The 22,376-nt window shown below is 41.5% G+C and overlaps 1 protein-coding gene across 2 annotated transcripts in view; it reads right to left on the reverse strand.

Annotated features, from left to right (window-relative positions):
- LOC111156631 (solute carrier family 24 member 2) overlaps positions 1–22,376 on the reverse strand; it is a 239,662-nt gene that overhangs the window by 84,247 nt on the left and 133,039 nt on the right. For both annotated transcript variants that reach the window (XM_022517640.1, XM_022517639.1), the window contains exons 2-3: positions 8,340–8,378; positions 5,697–5,805 (exon numbers count right to left, since the gene is read on the reverse strand). In XM_022517640.1, coding sequence (XP_022373348.1) covers positions 5,697–5,805; positions 8,340–8,378 — 148 coding nt within the window. The remainder of the gene's footprint in view (positions 1–5,696; positions 5,806–8,339; positions 8,379–22,376) is intronic.

Raw genomic sequence — 22,376 nt, forward strand, 5'->3', positions numbered from 1 at the left:
CCCAAGAGTGGCTGGCACTCAAGGCGTGGGGCTGTGATGGGAGGAGCCATGGCCAAGACTGGCCTTGCTGCACAGGCGTGTGCATGGGAAATTCACATCTTATGAACCAAGTGTGTGACTGGTCCAGGGATGGGTCTGCTGTTTAAGCTGGGGTCTACATCATGACATCAGGGAATGCTGAGTCGGACATGACATTACACGAGGCAGCAGAGTAACCCAAGAAGCATAAACACAGACTTTGAGTCAGGCAGATGTAGGTTTAAATTGTGGCCCTGCCATCGGCTGCCTGTATCGCTTGGGGAGGCAAGAGGCAGCCTCCTTACGCTTCAGTGTCCTTCTCCGAATGACAGAGCAGGGCTAATGTCAGGGTTACAGGAGATGGCTTAGGTAGACCGCTCCACAGAGGGCCCGGCTCGCGGTAAGCACTCAGCAAATATTAGGTAGCGGCATTATCATTTAGACAAATGGATAGGAGAAGCTATCCAATCCCAAAGTCCTATAGCCAGCATCCTTATTTTAGATTCATAAAGATGTATATCTGGGTAAATACAATGGCTTGTTTCAAGAAAATGTGAAAATCAATATGAGACACTGATGGTATTAGAAAGATCAATTCAGACAGCCATACTGTGACACCCCCCCCACCCCCACCAAAATGATAATGCCAGCTTTCTAGGGCTTTCTTATGAAAGAAACAAATTCCTTTTTCCAACCATTTATGTCAGCTATAAGCAGATTCTTTTCTTTCATGAACAATATCCTGTTCATTTTGTGGCCCTTGGAAGGGAATTGCCCCATCTTGTTTTGAACTAAACATTCATCCAAGGCAGGTTGACTGTGGCTTTGTCCCTTCCCCACAGTTTGGTTTGTCCAGAGCATACCAGTCAACACACAAATCAATCAGTGGTCAGTGATATGTGTCCTTGAAACAGACTGGATTTGATCAAAGGTTTCAAATTCTTGGGTGTCTTTCCATTGAGAGATAGAGTCTCCTTGTCCTGTTCTAGAGTCTGGGCTGGCCTCTGTGACTGCTTGATTGGTAGCATGTGGAAATGACATTTGGGGACTTCCCAGGCCAGGTCCCTGGAATCTTTGCTGCTTATCCCTGGGCCTCTTGGAAGATGTGCTTGTGGAACCCTGAGCCACTGTGTCCAACCATGTGGAAAAGCCCGGAGACAACATGGAGAGTCAGGGGGGTCCAGCTGAGCCCAGCTTTCCAGCTGTGCCTTCAAAGGTACCAGATGTGGGGTGCCTGAGTAGCTCAGTTGGTTAAACTTCTGCCTTCGGCTCAGGTCATGATTCCTGGGTCCTGGGATTGAGTCCCACGTCGGGCTCCCTGCTCAGTGAGGAGTCTGCTCCTTCCTCTCCCTCTGGCCCTCCCCCTGCTCGTGCTCCCTCTTTCTTGCGCTCTCTGTCTCTCTCAAATAAATAAATAAAATCTTTAGGAAAAAAGTGCCAGATGGGAGTGTGAGGCCCTTTTGAACCTTCTAACCAGCTCATCTACTAGTTAAATAACACCAAATGACCTCCATGGATACTGTTCCACAGGGAACAGAAGAATCACCCTGCCAATCCCTGCCCAGTTTCCTGATCCAGGAAATCATGAGCAATAATAATACAGAGGCACTTTAAGCCACCTGCATCTTGGGTGCTCTGATAGACATGTAACAATAGATATATAACTGCTGGATCTGTGACTCAGGCTCAGACATACTGACTGCCAGCTAAGACAACAGCGCAGTCACTGGGTCACGGAAGACACAAACCCAAGAGAGGCACCAATGAGACCAAGGGACAAAGGTCTTTTCATAAGCCATCGGTCCTGGATGATGTTTCCCGAGGAAGCTGAAAACTTGCCTTTGTGAACACTGACTCTGTGACCCATGACACCAGTGCCCACCGAGGTGGACGCCAGGAGCCTCAAGGGGCCTCTTTCGGTGTAACGGGGAAGTGTCGGCAGCGTTCAAGCTCTCCACTGATGTAACCAGCGTGCTCTGTATCGTTAAAAGATGACAGTTTGGCACGAGGACGTGTGAATTCAAGTGAGTAGATGCAAACGAAAAGAGAGATGACTATTTCTGAGAGCCGTGGGTTAATTTTTCTGGGCTGTTCTTGGAACGGAAAATGATTGTGAATTTTGGGGGAAAAATACCAAAGCAATCTGTTTTCTTGGCCGCACGCTATGGAGCAATTTTAAAGCATTGAAGTGCTTTCCATATTTTCTAATCACCCAAGTCCAGAACTGATTATGGCTTTCCTCATTCTCTCGGATTCACACCACCAGAGCGCTCCCCGTCTTTCAGGGAGAGGTTTCACCTTGAAAGCAGGCGCTGGATTTGGAAGGCACATCTTGCTACAGCAGGAACAAACACTTTAATTGCACACAGCCCCACAAGGGCCAGGTGTTTCGGAAAATCACTGATGGCCTGACTCCGAGACAAACCCAGATTCACTTTTTCTTATCTCACAGAAACAAAGCATAACCTCCCCAACCAAAGAGGAAGAACGATAACAAGCCCTACCCAGATCTGAACTCTCTCAGACAAACACCAGAGAAATTTAGATTTTGGGGGCCTGGGGGTGAGGACACACATGTGTGCGTGCACGCACGCACATAGTTGTAGAAACACAGGGTATCTCTGGAATGAGCCCCCAGAAAGGGTCACTGTGCAGTTTTTTCTGGGAAGAACTGGGGGGAGGGCTGGAAAAAATTGAGAGGTTGATGGAGGAGGGAGATTTATTTTTTTTTAATCATAGACTTTTGAATATTTTACATTAAAAAGAATCAGGGGTGCCTGGCGGCTCAGTTGGTTAAGCAGCCGACTCTGGATTTCGGCTCAGGGCATGATCTCAGGGTCGTGAGATGGAGTGTTGTGTTGGGCTCTGTGCTCAGCTAGGAGTCTGCTTGTCCCTCTCCCTCTGCTCTTCCCCTGACTTGTGCTCTTTGTCTCTCTCTCTCTTAAATGAATAAATAAATAAATAAAATCTAAAAAAAAAATCATATGATGCATCATTTTTCAAAATAATGAAATAGAATAATTCCAAACCTGTAGCTGATCGTACTTACGATCTGCTACGGAGAATGTGTTAAATACTCTCTGTATATTCACTCCTTTAATCCTTATGACAGCCTTATGAAGTAGGCATCCTGATTTCACAGAGGAGGAAACTAAAGTACAGAGAGCTTAGGTAACTTGTCCAAGTTCACACAGCTAGTAAATGCAGAGCTGAGATCTAGACCCAGTGAGGTGGGGTCTGGAGTCCATCCTCTTAATTACTTCCTAATGTGGCCTTGCGAAAAATAAATGTACTCAGTTGCCTACTCATAATCACATTGGGGCAGATACAATGGTTCTTTTCTTCTCTCATATGGCCCTTCAGGGTGATGGAGTGGAAAAGATGGCAGCTCAAAACAACCAAGATACAATTTGTGGGGCTTTAGAGGGCCTTGAAATTCTGTGACTATCAGGTCAAAAGCCTGACGCGGGCCACGCCGCTTAATCTTTCTTTTAAGCAGCTACTCTGTGCTGGGTACTCTGCTAGAGTTTAGGGGAAACTAGTGAATAAAACAGAGTTCTCTAGAAATTTACTGCACCCTCAAGGAGAGAGGCAATAAACAAATAATCACACAAAATAGAATGAGAGCAAGAAGGACAAAGGGGACTCTGAGAGATGAGGATTGGGGCCCTGATTTATACCGGGTGGTTGGGAAGTGTCTTGTAGACAGCCTCCTGAAATATGGGCAGGGGAAGAGGAAGAAGATGGGAGAACGAAAAGGATTCTGGGTGAGGGTAACAGCTCATGCAAAGACTCTGAGGCAGGAAAGAAGTACCTGTCTGAAGACAGAAAGGCCTCTGTGGCTAAGGCAAAGTGAATCAAGCTGAATGTGGAGAAAGAGGCAGATCATATGCACCATGAGAAGTATTCCTCAATTCTACCAAGAGCCACGGGAAAGCCACTGCAGTAGGAGTGACATAATTTGATTGACTTTTTAAGAGGACTACCTGGGGAGCCATGTGAAAAACATGCAGAGGAGGAGGCAAGGAGGCAGTAGGAAACCAGTTAGGAAGGCCCCACGGGAATGCAGGCAAGCGACGAGGCTGGCTCAGAATCGACAGCTGGCACAGAGAGGAGATCTGTTTGAGATCTACTTGGGTGGTATGATATTTTATGCAATTAGTATATACCATTGGCTATGAGAAGTAATTATGGAGCATTAAGTTCACAGGTGTGAAAATGCTTTGGCAACCGTAAAGCATTAGACCAAGGTAATTCTTCCTACAGATGAGGAACCAAGTACTAGAGAGACTCTAAGTTGCCTGAAGTCACACAGCTGCTTAGTGGCTGGGAGGAAGTTGGCCTGACATCCCTTTACTCTGTTCTCTGGCTGCTGGTGTTGGTGGGGCGACCCAGGGGAATGGAAAGAAGGCTAGTGACCAGGTGTGGTTCCCTCATCTAGTGGGCCTCTAAGTAAAGAGTAATGATATAGGCTAAAGACTACCTCTAGTAAACAGGACTCAGGGTCCATGAGGCAGGCCTCCTTGGAGAATATCATGTCAGCTGTACAACTCTCTGGGGTATAAAATGGAGATGTTTCATAATCAAAATGCTGTGCAGTGAGAGGTGACCCCATGATCCTCACCTACTATTCTGGGTGAGAGTTGAGTATTTAGTGAGGGAAGATAGGACCTGGGGAGCCATTCTTGAGGTCTCCAAATGTTCTTTCCTTCATCTGACTCTCCTGATGACCCATACCCTTGAAATTATTCAGCAAAACTTTATACTGGGCAAGAGCTCTGATATATGTGACATGATTTGACAATCTCATCCCACGTGTCCCAGGCCATGCTCTTCCAACAATCCCTGTTGGCCCCCATGTAACGTCAGGCCCAATTACAAGGTCCAGAGATGAAGGGAGAACACACTAGCTTACACTTGCTCCCCTGGCTGGCAGCTTCACTCTGATATTTTTTGGACACATAAGATATCTACCTACTGAAAAGTTAAAATTTTAGGACAGCTTTGCAAGTTAAGAAAAAGGACGAATCTGCCTTTATTGTGAATCAGTAAAACTTACAGAGCATAATACTGGATTCCTTGTGATGTTTTATAGGATTTCCCTAGGAGGTGAACCAGGCCTTTTGAGACTGATGTTAACATTCAATAAGCAGTTACCTTCGAGAAGTCTCCTCAGATGCACCCACCACCCTCCAACTGCCAAAGAATCAGGACAATATCAACGTTCTACAGTGAACATCATTCCCCAGATTATTCATGGTCCTAAGTCATAGAGTTCTCTTATTTCTTTTTGAAAGATGCACAATTTAATTTCCAAATACAACGTCATTTTAGAACTTGGGAGGGATGATGAAAGAGAGCTGTCACTCCAGCTGGGAGGGAGAAAAACCTTTTTGTCTTCTCTGCCTCCTCACAAACTCTATGCTGGGAGCATCAAAAGACAGAATCAGTCTTAGGTCCCACTCCTGGTACAACACTCTCCAATTGTGAACTGAGCTGCTGCAGATAAAGCAGGCCAAGGGCCCAGGGCTTCCTCTGGCAGATGCTCCCCGCGAGGACAGTGGCAGGCTTGTACGACGGGAGCGTAAACATGTTTTCTGAAAAGAAGCCTTTTTACATCCTCTTCCACTCCTCCCCCCTCCCCTACAAGAGCTCCCCAACTCATGCCTGACATTTACCTTCAGCCAGTGGGTCAAGGGTGTGAATCATGAGCTGGAAAATGCTATTCCTCATGAGACTGTTGTGGAGGGAGGCAGAACTTCCACCTCGTTGGAGACGGGGCTTAGCCTGAGCAGAGAAACCAGAGAAAAGTGCTGTTAGCTCTCCAAGACTATAGGTGAGTGTTTTATAGACAAGACCTCACTTAGTCTGGTAGTCACTGATTTCTGTCACATGACGACACACTATTGTATGAAAGACGCTCAAAGTACATTTCAAATCTTGCCAAGGAATGGCTTTTTCATATCCTAAATGAATTCATTGTTACCATTTTATTTTATTTTTTTTGCGTTTACTAAATGTACTAGTGTACAATGTACAACGTTTTACCTTCACTAGTTTATCTCAGTCTCAAAATGAGCCCTCTGAACTAGATACAGTCATTATTCCCTTTAGAGAGGGGAGGACACTGTCTCAGAGAAGTGAAACGAGATAAAAAATGGAGGATAGAGAAATGGATCTCAGGTTTGCTTCCCTCAAAATCTGTTATCTGAACTGGTGGATGGTCTCTAAAATGTTTAGATTGGCTGCCCTATCTATAAAAGTTTTCAGTATGAATATATGTATCTATGTCTGTCTTTATATCTACTACCCAAATGTAAACATATCTGTGAAAAAACATTTGCAAAAGGAGAAATTATGAAGAATAATAGAGAACGTAAATAGTAGAGGTGCTAATATTTTCTCCCTGCTCCTCAAAAGAAGAGTTTGCTTATCTCCTGCGGTACCCCATCTCTACCTTGGAGACCACAGTCCTAATTCATGAAGCCCTATGGTCTCTATGAAAAGAGATCTAAAGGGAAAGAAACTCCTATTAAGAATCCACTGAAAAACCTCCTGACTTCCAAGCTAGAGGGAGGGGGGCTCCTTTTGCATAAACTATTGGTGTGACTCTTTGGCCAAGGAGATGAAACTGACAGGGAAGAGAGAAAGAAAGAACTTCTAGAGTAAGGATACTGACAAACTCTTTTTATGGCATCTTCAGAAAGCAAATAAGCTACAAAAAAGACATCCTAAACCCTCAGGATTTGATGGATTTTTATCCTGACTGGGAAATGCTTTCTCCCCCTTCGGTTGATTTTGTGCAGTCGAGGTTTACAGACAGCCAGATTTAAGAGGGAGCGAGATAAGGTAATGCGAAGGAATTAATTGCTTATTGACCTTTTGATCCAAAATCTCAACATGAAATTTTTCTGGGGCCAGGTAAAAATAAAATACGATTTCCCATGAAGTCTCCCAACTATCTACTTATGGGGCTTCCCAATATATGCCATCACAGTCAAGACCCACAAGGGGGCTTCCCAAGCAGGGTCCCCCAAGAGACTTCACAATCGAATATATTTGGCAAGTGCTACATCCTAAACCAACCCACCTATAGCATTTTATGATACACATTAGACCACTGGGTGTAACACTAAAGAAATCTGGTTAACTTGGTTAACTTGGACAGTGCCCTGAGGTCTCTTATTTTTTGAATACTTATTAACAATTGTGGTCCACATATTTGGGGACAAAGGTGAAAAGCCGTGGTAACTTGAAGTATGGGTAAAATGTCAGTGTGAGATACATGGAAACATCTGACTTTCTTAGTGTAATTTTACTATCATTGATATGCCTTCGGAAATACTCCTAACTCTGATGGAAGAAGAATCAGAGGAGATTGTGAACCGGATCATCTCAAAGCAAGAGATTTGGTTTGTATCCCTAGCTTAGTACCAGATCTGGCATAACTGATGGGCTCTCAGTGAAAGTCCTGAGTCTTTGCTCTGAGCACTACAGGAGAATGGATGGGGTCATAGGTATCTTTATTAACAGACTTTGCAGTCTTAAAAATCTGTAACATTTTTTAATGTGTTGTAATATTTGATCCAGAAGATTAAGGTTCAAAATATCTTAGGGGCAAGGCCAAGAGACTTGACTTCAGTTGAAATGTAACCACTGTCTGCTGGCTGAACATAAAAATTCTGAAGGTCATTTCTTCGCCATCTTGCACATTACAGAATGTGATGTGTTAATTGGATAGGAACTGGAAAATGTGTTTGTTGTTAATAATTTGTCATAATCACTGTTACTATGCTCATTCTAGGAAACTGGAAGAACTTCGTTGTGGAGAACTTCACCAGCAAAGGATTACATCTATTTGGGTATTCTTTAGGGTATTATGTATTTATTAAATATATAGGTCTCATGCAACATTTCTTTTGATGGAACCAAAAGAAATTTCCAATCAAAAAGTAAGGGCATGCAGATATACAAAAAATAGATATCAAGCATTAGATCCCACACTATCCCCAAATATCAGCTCAACATCCCATGGCATGCAATCCGGAAATATTTCATTCTTTTAACTCACATAAAAGTTTATGCCAAATGAAAGAGAGAACTCAAACTTTTTGATATCTAGTCCCAGAAATAATTTGAATATCAGTGAATATCAGAATACAGTTGATACCAATAGGACTGAGTATGCATATATACCAGTAGATTAAGCCGTTTAAGTATCCCAAGGGGGAAGATGGTTTGTTGAGCCCATGAGCCCTCCTCCTCCCACCCCTGTCCCCACAGGCACATGAACAGGTGTAGACAAAGCCACCGCTTCCTACCGGTAGAGCCTGCTCATCCTTGTCCCTGGCTGTAGATGACTGCAGAAGAGAAAAAGGCAAAAACAAAAGACAAAGAAATAAATAAACAACAAGTCCCATGTCAGTTTTATATTTAATAACAAGCATCAGTATAAGGAAAGACTGGGTACTTCCTGCTTCTGCACAGGAAGGATCCAACAAAGGGGCCAGTGTTATAGACTATTAGCCAATATATAACAGTTTGTGTAGGCCCATGGTCCATTCTCCTGAACTCTCAAAGTTGAATGGCCATCCCCAATGCCCAGTAATGGAGGGCAGTTCAATCCATTATGGCCCATCCATGCGATGGAATCCCATGCAGTCATTAAAGTTACTGAGGTAGGTACATATGTATTGACATGTAAAAATATCTAAGATATACTGCTCAAGTAGAAAAAAAGTAAAATCTTATCATGTCATTTGATAGAGGAAAATAAATGAACAATGCTTTAGTATATGTAAAGGAAAAATTGCTGCAAGAATCATACAGAACTGTTATTAGTGGTTATTGCTGGGGATTGGAATTACAAGGAAGTATTGCTTTCCAAGTATTTTGGAGGGAATCCACATTTGCCGCCCCATGTATGGTGAATAAAATAAAGCCTGAAGAAGTCAAGCCACTGAACTAAAGACTAAGACCATCCCATGCAGAATTCTGATAACACATGTTTTCTGCCTCTACCACCTCAAGGTTTCCATTCTGAAAATGGAAATATCTGTCAAATAGAGAAAGGTTGACTAAAACACCAGGGTGCCTGAGGGCCCGGTCATCTGTTAGGAGAGAACACAACTCCAACAAAGGGACACAGGGGTTCTACCAACATGATCCAACCGGCTGGCTTTGCCTTGTCAATTTAATACATGCCCTCCTTCGGCAGAAACAGGACACCATCCCGCCATCTTTCTAACAATGTGTAGGTGCTTTGTGACCTTCCTCATGCTCAGACCACACCTACAGGTGCATACAGCAAGAACAAACTGCAACCCTGCTCCTGGGCTAGCCTCTGGTCCTCCCCATTAGCGTCTTTGGTGATCAAGTCTTCAGGAATAATCAGTCCCATATGGAGATGAGTACACAGTGTGGACCTGTTTTAGAACCTTCATGAACCCTAGGCTCTCTTTCTCAGTCTTACCATATGTCTTTATAGAAGAATGTTAAGATGCTTCCCTATCCCACCTAAAATATACATTTCCATGTACAAAAATGGAAAAGATTCTTATAATCCTTTTATGATTTTGTATTTCAAATTATTGGCTACATGCAATTTGTTTAATTATGACTGGCATGCTTGAGATCTTGGAATGTGAGAAACTGAATCCATAATTTGTTTTCACATATAATGTAACTTTTAAGAAGACTAAATTTCATACTTAATGAAGTTGATATTAAATATTTGTAGACATTCAATTAAACATTTAATAATCCTGTGGGTACCTTTTTTAGATTTTCGAGTCAATATCAACATATATTTTTTCTTCTGGTTCCAAACATTTTTATGGGTCCTCAAAGACCCTGTAAGTCTCAGGCCCAGAGAGAAGCATCCTGCACTGGTGGTAATTTTTTTTTTTTTTTTTAGAGAGGGAGACAGGTGAGGGGAGGGGCAGAGGGAGAGAGAGACTCCCAAGCAGGCTCCACACCCAGTGTATAGCCTGACACGGGGCTGAATCTCACCACTCTGAGATCGTGACCTGAGCAGAGATCAAGAGTCAGATGCTGAACCAACTGAACCACCCAGACGCCCCTCCACTGGCGGTAATTTCTGAGCACAGCCCTTGGACATTCTAAATTCACCATTCCCCTGATTTGGGGCTCTCTCTCAGCGACTTCCCTAAAAACATGAATAAGAAAATATCGCTGATTCCCTAGTTCCCAGGAACGTGCTTGGAGACTGAAGTGGACCTGAAATTGTTCTTTGATTTCCCTTTTTTGCTCTGAAGGCACTGTATGATCCCACTTTTCTCTAGCAGGTCCTTTCATTTTCCCTTCTTCTACATCAGACAGCTCAACAAATGGCCCCACATTTTACAGAACAATCCCCCAGGGGAGTTAACTGGTGCAGCAAGCTCAGCCTTTGGACACACAATGAGATGAACTGTCAGAGCACGCCTTTTCAGTTAGCAAATTTACACCTTGTGGCTAAATGGGAGACAAATAATTATGAGCTGGGATGGATAGCACAGGAAAAGGATGAAAAGGAGGAAAGAGCCTGGGTGGTCTTTATGAGAACAAAACTGTAACCAGCTGCGAGTTTGGATTTAAAAAAAAAATATATTTAAAGAAAATATTTGAGGAGGGAAAAATATATCAAACCTGTCCTGTGGTCTGCCAGGGAGAAAAAAAGATCTGCTCTATTGACTTCCTTTTTCTCTCATAAGCAAGCTGGATCCTAAGACACAATAAGTGGAGAGAAAAGGCCTTGTACATGGATTCTATAAAGAAAAAAGTGAGTGCAGAGCAACGTCTGAAATGCTTTACAAAATCTCCCACTGTTTAATGTCAGCAGAAGTTGACATCATTAGTTCTCTTTCAAGTGTAACTTGCAGACACGAATACATATCAGGCTACAACACGTATGTTTTGTTACATACATAAATGGCAACTGAGGCCATTAAGACCCCTCCACTTTCCTTTTATCTAGCCCTGTTGTAAAAGAAGCGAGAAGTGTGCTGTATGATGATAATTGCTCATTTTGGGGGGCTCACCCGCTTCTACTGCTAATTCCTCATGCTTAGTGGACTCAGCCTTGCTTAGTCCTTAACGGCCCTGGGGTGAAGCCGCTTCACAGTCCTAGGGACACGATGCTGACTAGGTCAGAAATTCAACTTCAAAGGGGTTTTAATTACACTGAAAGTAACTAGTAAAGAAAAAAAAGAAAAGATCCAGATGTGTATAGTGGATGCTGATAAGACTGTAGTATTTCTAACCACTAAATTATTTAGCTAACTATCTGGGTTTGGGGTTGGCCTTAATATTGTGAATTTATTTCAGGGCCACTGAACAGGTGGCAAGGTCATTTTCACCCACTGTATATAAAGAAGACAACTTCTTCAAAAGAAGTCTAGGGGTGCCTGGGTGGCTCAGTTGCTAAGCATCTGCCTTCGGCTCAGGTCAGGATCCCAGGGTCCTGGGATCGAGACCCGCATCATGCTTCCTGCTCGCTGGGAAGCTGCTGTTCCCTCTCCCTCTCCCTGATTGTGTTTCCTCTCTCGCTGTCTCTGTCAAATAAATAAATAAAATCTTTCAAAAAAAAAAAAAAAGAAGTAGTCTAATGGGACTTTGAGGATTAATCTTGGCATTCTTCTTATACATTTTGTGTTTAAATGCCCTTGATTTTAAGCCACCAAAATATCACATTTGGGCTGTACTAATTTGAAAGCCCAGTTCCTGGTGGTCAGTGGAAAGGTTGTGCAAGCTAAAATTTGTTAAATCAGTTGGAAACATACATGGAAATTCTTGAGGAGTATTTAAAAGATTTCATAAAATGCATCCCCAAGGGTCCCAGGATGGGGCTCTGGTGTATCAACACAGACTCTCCTCTTCATTCATGAAAGCAGGACATCTATGAGGCCAGGATATAAGGAATGCATCTTTTACTTAAAAGAAAATATTCTGTAATTCAACCCTTTATTTAACTTAAACTGGCCTCCTCTCTAATCACTGCAAGTATTTGGGAAATTGAGCAACTGGAATGATGCCATTAGTATCTGTTGTTCTCCCTGGTAGAAACCCTAGTTCTATATGGGAATTTTGCTACCTATTTCCCAGGTGTTTTGAAAGCACCCCACCCCCATTAAAAAACACACAGCCCATTTAGAGAGCATTTTCAATACTATCAACCATTCATAAACCCTTACACTGTCTTTCTTCCTTTAACCTCCGAAACCACCAGTGGAGTAATGACTTCTGTGACCACGAAGTGTGTGATCTGACCTTACACAGAAATTTACCTCATATACAGGCCCCTGCTTCAACCTCAGACACATCAGTATCAGGCAAATACAACACAGTGTGGCCTTATGGTGACCACACAGTCCTTTTTTCACTCTGACCAGTAACTGCCCACCGGCAAATCACATCATCAAATGGGTCCCTGGGAAGACGTCATAATCCAGAAGATAACTGGACAGTAGCACGGCATCAGAGATAAGCAATTACTCACAACAGTCAAGGAACATCCATCAACTTCTACCACTTACATAATCTCTCACTAGATCTGAGAAATGCACCAGAATTTATTGTGCTGAGGACCCAGAAGCACAGTACAAAGTCTATAAAAACAAATTTAAAAGTATCCTTATTTTGTCATAAATGTGACCTAAAACATACATGCTAGTGATTAGAAATGTTAATCTAATACTTAACTGACATTGTTATGATGTCTTGGAATTTAGAAAGGTTGGGTGGAGGAGAAGAATGGATTTTTGTTTAAGAAGTTAACAAGGAAGTATGAAATGATGTCTCCTTTTTCTTTCAATTCACTTAGCTGTAACAAATAATAACTTTCAAAACATCTCTCCTGGAAAAAGGTGAATAAATCTCAAAGTCCATGGGAAGATTAGAAGGTGCAAAAGCCTCAAACCTGGAAATCTAAAAGGAAAGAAATCTTACCACTTAATCAGATGTGAAATCATCACTGTTTCCCTCTCTTTTTGGTCTTAGAAGACTCCCTAAGACATTGAGGGGGGAAGGATTAAATAAATTCCTAAAGAAAGAAATACTAAGAGATGTAAGTTCAACCCTTGCTTGCTGGGTAATTATCCCAGTGTCTCTGCCCATTAAGAATGTGAGAATCTCAAAAATTAATGAAGGATGGAGGTGGCAGCCCAGGATGCAGGAACACCCACTTCACAACTCTGCTTTAAAGAAACACACTAGGGGGGACCTGGGTGGCTCAGTTGGTTAAGTGGCTGCCTTTGGCTCAGGTCATGATCCCAGGGTTCTAGGATCGAGTTCCCCATCAGGCTCTCTGCTCAGCGGGGAGACTGCTTCTCCCTCTCCCTCTGCCTGCTGCTCTGCCTACTTGTGCTCTCTCTCCTTAGATATCAGATAAATAAATAAAATCTTAAAAAAAATAAATGCACTGAAAAAATAAAAAATAAAGAAACACATTTAGAATGGAAATAAAGGGTAGAAATTAAGTGAAAGGGAAGCTCTGGAGGTTGGAAAACTCAGAGAAGGCAGAACTCACGTCTGAGCCAAAAGGACATCTTCCCCCACCCCAGGAACCCTGCGAGTTTCTGCTCAACACTTTCACTTATCAAGATGTCGCTTGTGAGAAGAAAAAGGGAAATATCTGGATCAGAAAGGCTATAGGCTTAGGATGAATTCAACTTCTGCTGGAGCTCATTAGGTAACATGATGAACTAGGATTCTCGGAATCCAGGAAGCCAGGCTGTGCAGAGATGATCTGTGAACATGTCCAGTATGAGCACTTCTTACATTTGCTGAATCATGGTTTGGATAGAGTGAAATAAGGTCCCAGTTAAAACCTGAAGAAAGCTCACCCCATGAGAGGGCAGCTGCTCAAAACAGATGGGATGGGGCATCTGTTGTGAACTACTCTAAAATTTTTAAGAAATACAATTTGGGAATTCCCAGGAAGGCCATGGGGACAGGGTAACTTCAAGATGCAGAATTGCACTGTAACTGACCAGCTGAAATCTTCATAATTGCATATTATCAGTGTCTCCAAACTTTATTGATCATATACCATTATCAAAAAATTCTGAGCAAGTATCATATACACAATGTGAATGTCTATCATCTATCTTCTAAATGTACTTTTTAAAAAAAAGATTATTTGAGAGAGCGCACTCACATGGGTGCGTGTGAATGGGGGTTGGGCAGAGTGTGAGAATCTTTAAGCAGACTCCCTGCTGAGCTCAGGGGCTGGATCTCAAGACCCATGAGATCATGACCTGGGCTGAAACCAAGAGTTGGACTCAACCAACTGAACCACCCAGGGACCCCTAGCATCTATCCTTTATCTATCTGTCTTTCCATCCATCAACCATCCATCCATCCATCCATCCATCCATTCATCGGTCCATCCATCATCTATCTTGTTTATGTGGTGCTGTCAATCATTAAGTAAACATAGACTAATTTCTTCTCTCTCTTTTTAAAAAGTTTTATTTATTTATTTTTGAGAGAGAGAGAGACAGCGAGAGCGAGTGAGTTGGAGAGGGTGAGAAGGAGAGGGAGAATCCAAGCAGAGTCTGCACAAAGTGTGGAGCCTCACACGGGGCTCGATCCCACGACCCTGAGATCATGACCTAAGCGGAAACCAAGAGTTGGACGCTTAACCAACTGCACCACCCAAGCGCCCCTCTTCTCTCTCTTTTTAAGAAAATAATACTTATTATGTTGGTACACAGAAAACAGTAATTCTCATTTTATAAATGGACAGAGAGAAGCGGGAGATTCCTTAGTCTGTTTATGTACTCAGGATACTAAGCTCCTGTTAATTCATGTAATTTAGGAATTAACAACCCAACTATCACTGTCATCTCTCATCTCCCCGCAACCCCAAAATCCAGATGTTGTTAATATACTTTGTTGTATTGCTTGAGCAATCCTCACAATTGCTAATGAGCCATTTTGATATGCCAATCAAACACAATCTGCTGGTGGTATTCTGGCTGTAGTCACACAAATTTCCTTTGACTAGCAAAGAATCCCAAGTACACTCACATATGAAGTCTGGATTGCCTTGCTTCTTTGAAGGAAAAGTGTCTAAGAGGACATGAGTTTTAAAGAAAATGCCCACAAATGCTGGTGCTGGACAAACCACAGTGATTTGCTGCAAATCAAACAGATTCTAGTCATAATGGATAATATCTATTGAAAGTTCAATATGTGCTAGGTGCTTTAAATATGAATATCTCATTGAACCCTGAAAACAGGTATTATAACCGCTCCTGCCACCTTTAATATGTAAAGACCTTGAGGCTGATGGAAGTTGGATAATTTGTTCAAGGCCACATAGGCTAGTCAGTGGCCAAGTTGGGATATGAATTCAGGCAGCTGGGCTCCAGAGCCTATGAGTCAGAGAAATGAGAAAGTGGAATTTTCCTAGCAGTGGCCCGTGGGAAGGAGGCTGGAGGCACTAGACTCCTATTACAATAAAAAGTTTACATACATTAAAAGCTATTCATGAGCTCTGACTTCCAATGGAGTCCAGAAAATGGTATTGCTAAGTGAGTGATATGAACGAAAAATGGCAGATTTTATTTGTATTTGTTTGGTACAAAAATTTGAAGCCTGGGAATGCAACAAGAATAGAGGTTATTGGGGCACCTGGGTGGCTCAGTGTGTTAAGCCTCTGCCTTTGGCTCAGGTTATGATCTCAGGGTCTTGGGATCGAGCCCCGTATTGGGCTCTCTGCTCAACAGGGAGCCTGCTTTTCCCTCTCCCTGCCTCTCTGCCTACTTGTGACCTCTGCCTGCCAAATAAATAAAATCTTAAAAAAAGAGAGAGAGAGAGAGAATAGAGGTTGTTTTTTTCTGTCTCTCCAGCATTATTATTAATTAATTAATTTTTTTTTAAAGATTTTTATTTATTTATTTGACAGGCAGAGATCACAAATAGGCAGAGAGGCAGGCAGAGAGAGAGGAGGAAGCAGGCTCCCTGATGAGCAGAGAGCCCGATGCGGGGCTCAATTCCAAGACCCTGAGACCATGACCTGAGCCAAAGGCAGAGGCTTAACCCACTGAGCCACCCAAGTGCCCCTCCAGCATTATTATTTAGACTCACTTACAATCGTCATGAATTTTCATCATTGGCTCTATCTCTTGAAAGTCATGGAGGCACTTTTATGACCTTCACAAAGGCATAGGTTCAAGTAATTCTGCAAATTAGATTATCCATATATCAGGTTGACTTGTATGAAGGAGTTTATAGCTCAGCAGTAGGTGGGAAAAGTGGGGCCCTCTTGTGGTCTCATTTATCACCGTGAATGTACCATACCAGTCTATATTTAGTTGGTTTGGAAACACGGTGTCCCCAGTCTTCAATTTATTGATGTCACTTGAAGGACTACTGCTGTTTATTTTAAGGAAGGAACAGTTCAAAAAAATTAAATAATCACTCTCAGTGTCTGAAGCATCAATGAGCAACTCTGAATAGGAAATTTTGAATTGAAAAATTCAGCCATTTAATAATACTCATTTGGCGATATTTACTAGACACTTACTCTATACCAGGTATTTTTCTAGGTTCTAGGGATATATGTGTGACCAAAACTGTAAAAAATCTCTGTCCTTGTGGAGCTCATATCCCAGGATATATTATTATTGTAAAATTAAGTAGACAGAAAGGACTGTAGTTAGATCACTTAACATCAAGTGTTATATTTAAGGATATACTTAGGTGAATTAACTGTGGCCTAACCATAACTTTTGTAAACAACTTTATGATTAATTTATTAATCACATAGTAAACATCTACTCTGATTTGAAGAGAAGCTGGCAAAGGCTATGAAGAATTCAAAGAACATGATTCTGACTATAGAATTATAAACCCACCATAGAGAAAAGGGCACTAAATATTTGAAGTACATTTTGAAAGTAATGAAATGGGAAGTGTGATTAAGTTTTGGCATATTATTGGCAACAAGCTTTGTAAAAGAACTTTCACATTTTTAAGACTAAAGAAAAGGAACTCTGAACTCCAAGAAGAACAAAAGACTATAATTTGAATGTAACTTTATGATTTTGGTATATTTAACTTTTCACTTTCATGATCTCCTAGACACAATGTAACCTCATTAATATAACATTGATTCCCCACTACAGTTTTAACTTGTGATCCAAGAAATTTCACTTTCACCAGACCAGCACCTGGTTCCTACAATTTCCACATGCACAGAGAAGGAGAGATGCCAGATTTGCTGACCTTGGTTTTGGAATTCCCAGGAAGCAAATGTGTATTGTGTAAACCCAACTTAAATTATTTGTAAAAATATAAATGAAAATGTAATTAAACTTTGGGTAAAAAAATAAAGGATACAAATATGAAGTATATAAGATTTCCTGTTGAAAATGTACTGATATTGAGAATTGGTTCCATTTCTTGACCTGCTCTCCTGTTTTAAGAGAGCCCAGGAGGAAAGTAAGATCATTCACGTAATGGAGATGGGAGAGCAATGGCATTCATTTGGGACTCTGCTTGGCTATATCCATATTCCATTCACACTCACTATATCTCCCTATTTGCTCCCTAGTTTATTCTTCTATATCACTTGTCTCATTTCTCTCTTTCCCATTACTGAGCATCCTTCTGAGGGCTGAGGCCATTTCCCCCCATTTTATACTATTTCATAGTACCTAGCACAGTGGTGCTAGGTGCATGTTTAAAAATAAATAAGTGAAATTAGATATATTGTTTAATGAGCCCATATGCTCAAATATAACAAAGTTGGAAGACAAATGGCTTCTTCTCAGCCCAACACGGAACAGTGCCACTATTTTCTTATCATTTGATACTGCTAATGACCCCACTGTTTCTTCTCATTCACCTTCCATGTACCTGAGATGTATGCACTGACCAGGCTTCTATTTCCTCATTCTGATGGAAAGGTAACAATATAAAACTTCTCTTCTTTGAATTCCTATTTTAAAGTTGGCATTGTCCACTTATTCCTGACTGTCAGTGTTTGCTATTTTGTTTGCTTGGCTGGGATTGTCACCCTCTTGAACATGGATATCTTCATAATATTGAACATTGATATCTTGATTGACAGTTACAAAGAGGTGGGTCTAGAGCTTTGCAAGGGAGGAGGATGCTTAACTAGGCAGGAAATTCATTCTGTGAGGGAAAAGAGTTGAGGACCATGGATCCAGTGTTGGGGCTAAGAACAGGGTCAGCAGAAACTGTTTTGACTAACAGAGAATGACATCAGCTAACAATTCATCAGCTAACATGTGCCTCGTCACTACTGCATGGGTCCTTTAACCTGAGACAGCCAGTCTTCCTTCTGGTAGTCCAATCCAGCTGGACCAGTGCTACTAATAGCAGAGCAGAGTGCGGTAGTAGTGATCTCTTTTAGATTTTATTTATTTGCCAGAGAAAGAGGGAGAGAGCACAAGCAGGGAGAGTGGAACACAGAGGGAGAAGCAGGCTTCCTGCTGAGCAAGGAGTCCGATATAGGACTCAATCCCGGGACCCTGGGATCATGACCTGAGCCGAAGGCAGAGCCACCCAGGCGTCCCAGTAGTGATCTCTTTTAGCTGGTGGAGGCACTGAATGGAACAAGGCCAGGTAGTAAGTGGAGGACATGGCATTAAGGTCCACTGGGCATGGACCATGAGACACCTGAATACCCTGGAAAAGCACAGTGCATGGTGAGGACTAGGAGTCCAACCAATGGGCTTGACATGAAGATGGTTAAATTCTCTAACTGTCCCCCTAAGACTGATGCAATCGAGGGAAGTGAGAGTCACATGGGAATTCAAATTTATCCTCAATATCTTCTCGGCTCACTTATCTTTCCCATCCAGAAGGCAGTCCTGGCAAGTTGCCATTTTAGCTCTTTTATTTGTGTCCTATCCTGGATATGACCAAGTTATTCCCTTTTTCCCCATTTGCCACATATCTTCCTTCACGGTATCTTCAAAATCCCTCATTCAGAGTCCAACACGTACTTAATGAGCACCTTATTTATACGTGCTGAACTGTTCTAGGCATGGGGATACAACAGGGACCCAAGCAGCCCAAATCCTTGCGCTCGTGGACCTTATACTCTAGTTTAAATCTCTCTCTTCAGACATAGTCTTCCAATTAAGTAGCAACAGCAGAGTTCATATATAAAGGCCTGCTGACTTTTGCTGAGCACTAATCATGCCTGAGATACTGTGCTAAATGCTCACCCTTGTCACAACTCTCGGTGGTAGGAACAAATAGGAAACACTAAAAAAAAAAAAAAACCTTTCCACTTTGAAATAATTATAGATTAAAAGATAATGACAGATTAACACAACTGATTATAGTTGCAAAAAAAAAAACAAAACCAAAAAACAAACATGTGCAGGGAGGTCCTATGCACCCTTAACTACTCTCCCCCACAACCCTGAGATAACATCTTACATTAACTATAGTTCAATATCACAGCCAAGAAGCCAACAATTGTACAATCTATAGATTTCATTCAGATTTCACCAGTTACATGTGCATTTCCTTGTGATTGTGTATGGTATGCGTGTCTCCGACCCAATTTAATCACATGTGTAGCTTCATGTAACCACTGATGCATTAGGATAACTTAACTGTATCATTACCACAAGCTGGCCTTGTGCTACCTCTTTACATCTCTACCCACCCCCTTGCCTCATCCTTAACTGCTGACCTGGTATTCATTTAAGTTATTTCGTGATTGTTATATAAGTGGGATCAGGCAGTAATGTATCTTTTTGAGACTGGCTTTTCCCACTGGGTACAATGTCCTTGAAGTTCAACCATGCTGTTGCCTGTATCAATAGTTTGTTGAGTCGTATTCTATGATATGGACGTACCGTACTCTCCTATTGAAGGACCTTTGGATAGTTTCCAGTTTGGGTCCATTATGAATAAAAACTATGAACACTGAAGTACAAATTTCTGCATAACAAGGAGTTTCATTTCTCTGGGATACATGCCCAAGGATACAATTTCTGGGTCATAAGACTGTTTTTTAGTTTTAGAAAAAAACTGCCAAACTATTTTCCCGAGTGGCTAGACCATTTTATAGTCCCACCGACAATGTACAAATGATCCAGCTCTTTTGCTTGCATTGCCAGCATTTGGTACTGTCATTATTTATTTTAGCCATTCTAACAGGCACAATATCTCGTTGGGATTTTAATGTGCATTTCTCTAACAGCTTATGATGTTGAACATTTTTCGTGTACTTACTTGCCTGGGCCCAAGGCATCACTCTCTTTGCATTCTCTAAGTAGAAATAAAACACCCTCTGAATTCACCTTCCAGGCAGAATGCAAGGAGATTTATTCAGTAAATGGAGGCCACCTAATCTTCATTAAACTATTTAGGGAAGTAGAGAGCTTTAATCATTAACTTTTCTTCGAACAAAAAGTACATGATTTTTAAAGTACTCTCAAACATCATGCATCCTCCTCATCACAAGAAAACAAAGTATGAACAGAAAAAGAGAGATGAAACTGAGGTCTGCCATTAAAGGAAGACAGTGCTCTATTTTTGCTGGTGAAATAGTAATGGACTAATGACATTGGAAGGTTCAGGCCTTCAAATAAAATTTCTGGTTCCAGAGAGTGGCTGTGGTCTCCTAGGGCATATCTTATCTGTTATCTGTCAATAGCATAGCGGAAATTGTGTACTATTGAAAACAGATGTAGCCTTGCAGTAACAGAAATGGAAAAGATATGCTCTGGGTATCCTAACAGCATTACAGTCAAATGGAGCCAGGAGATATGAATACTATGGTTAGTACCATCTTCTTGGCCAAATAGCACTACTTTCAGTGCTGGAACTAAAAATCTGTTGCAGAATTAGGGGACAATGACATGAGGACTGTCTTGTAGGAGCAGCTTTCTTTGTGACCACTGCAGGCTCTGAAGCTTTGATTTTAACCACTGGGAACTTCTCAAAATTGTTCTATGCCAGTCATTTTGTAGCAGGTCCTACTATATGAGCTTACGGCCTGGAGAGCATCTTAAATGCCCATAATAATAATATAATGCTGTATGAAGTGTGATATATCATTACTGGAAGTTTATTATTTACTAAATTATAGTAGAAACATTGGACATCTTAGGGCCGGATTCTAAACCACAATGAAAAATATGCTGGACATAAGGGAAAATAAGGCTCATCAACTGACGGAAGAAAATTCACTCTGAAAGTGGAAGACTGCTTATATTAACATTTTCTCAAAATAATGAATTTATTAGCTATGTTTTTATAATAAAAAATTCCAAAAAAAAGCTTTTAAGAAAAATACAATGAACAGCCATATTCCCAGCACTTAGATTCAGTAATTATTAACACTTTCCGTATTTGCTTTATCAATAGATGTCTATACTTTTTTCCTGAATCCTTTTTTTTTTTAAAGATTTATTTATTTATTTATTTGACAGAGAGAGATCACAAGCAGGCAGAGAGGCAGGCAGAGAGAGAGAAGGAAGCAGGCTCCCCGCTGAGCAGAGAGCCCGATGCGGGGCTCGATCCCAGGACCCTGAGATCATGACCTAAGCCGAAGGCAGCGGCTTAACCCACTGAGCCACCCAGGCGCCCCATTCCTGAATCCTTTTAAAACCAGCTGAAGATGTCATGCAATCTTCACCCCTACACATTTCACATGCGATCTTCTGAGGATATGGATGTCGTCCTCTATAATCACACCATACATTTTGTACGCATGTCATAGGTGACATTGCATTGACAGGATAACAATACTCAGAGTGCCCTTTTGACAACATGATCCAATATGTTTCTACTTATACTTTTGTCCCCAAAGTCAGTTAAGCATACGTAAAACAAAGTATCCCTCTTATAAGTCAGTCAGAGAGAGACAAATACCATATGATTTCACTCATATGTGGAATTTAAGAAACAAAACAAGTGAGCAAAGTCAAAAAGAGAGACACATACACACATCTAAAACAGATTCTTAACTATAGAGAACAAACTGATGGTGACCAGAGGGGAGGTGGGTGGGGCGTGGGCTGAAACAGGTGATGGGGGTTAAGGAGGACACTTGCCCCAGTGAATGCTGGGAGATTTCTGGAAGTGCTGATTCACTATGTTGCACACCTAAGACATATAGCACAGTCTATTAAAGATATGGGAATTAAGATAAAAACTTAATTTAAAAATATCTATTTTATTTGCTAAGATTTCCTCCCTTCTCTACTTTTCTCACCATGAGAACAGGTTACCAATCATATGATTCATTTAAAAAAAAAATGTTGCTCCAGACACCAGTACTCATTTCCTGCCTGCTATTGGGGATTAGCTTCTTGATGAACAATGCTAAGCATACAGATCTCTATAAATGTCAACAC

The sequence above is a fragment of the Enhydra lutris genome, unplaced genomic scaffold (genome assembly GCF_002288905.1).
Source record: "Enhydra lutris kenyoni isolate GAN:26980312 unplaced genomic scaffold, ASM228890v2 scaffoldscaffold47, whole genome shotgun sequence".
Classification (NCBI taxonomy): Eukaryota; Metazoa; Chordata; class Mammalia; order Carnivora; family Mustelidae; genus Enhydra; species Enhydra lutris.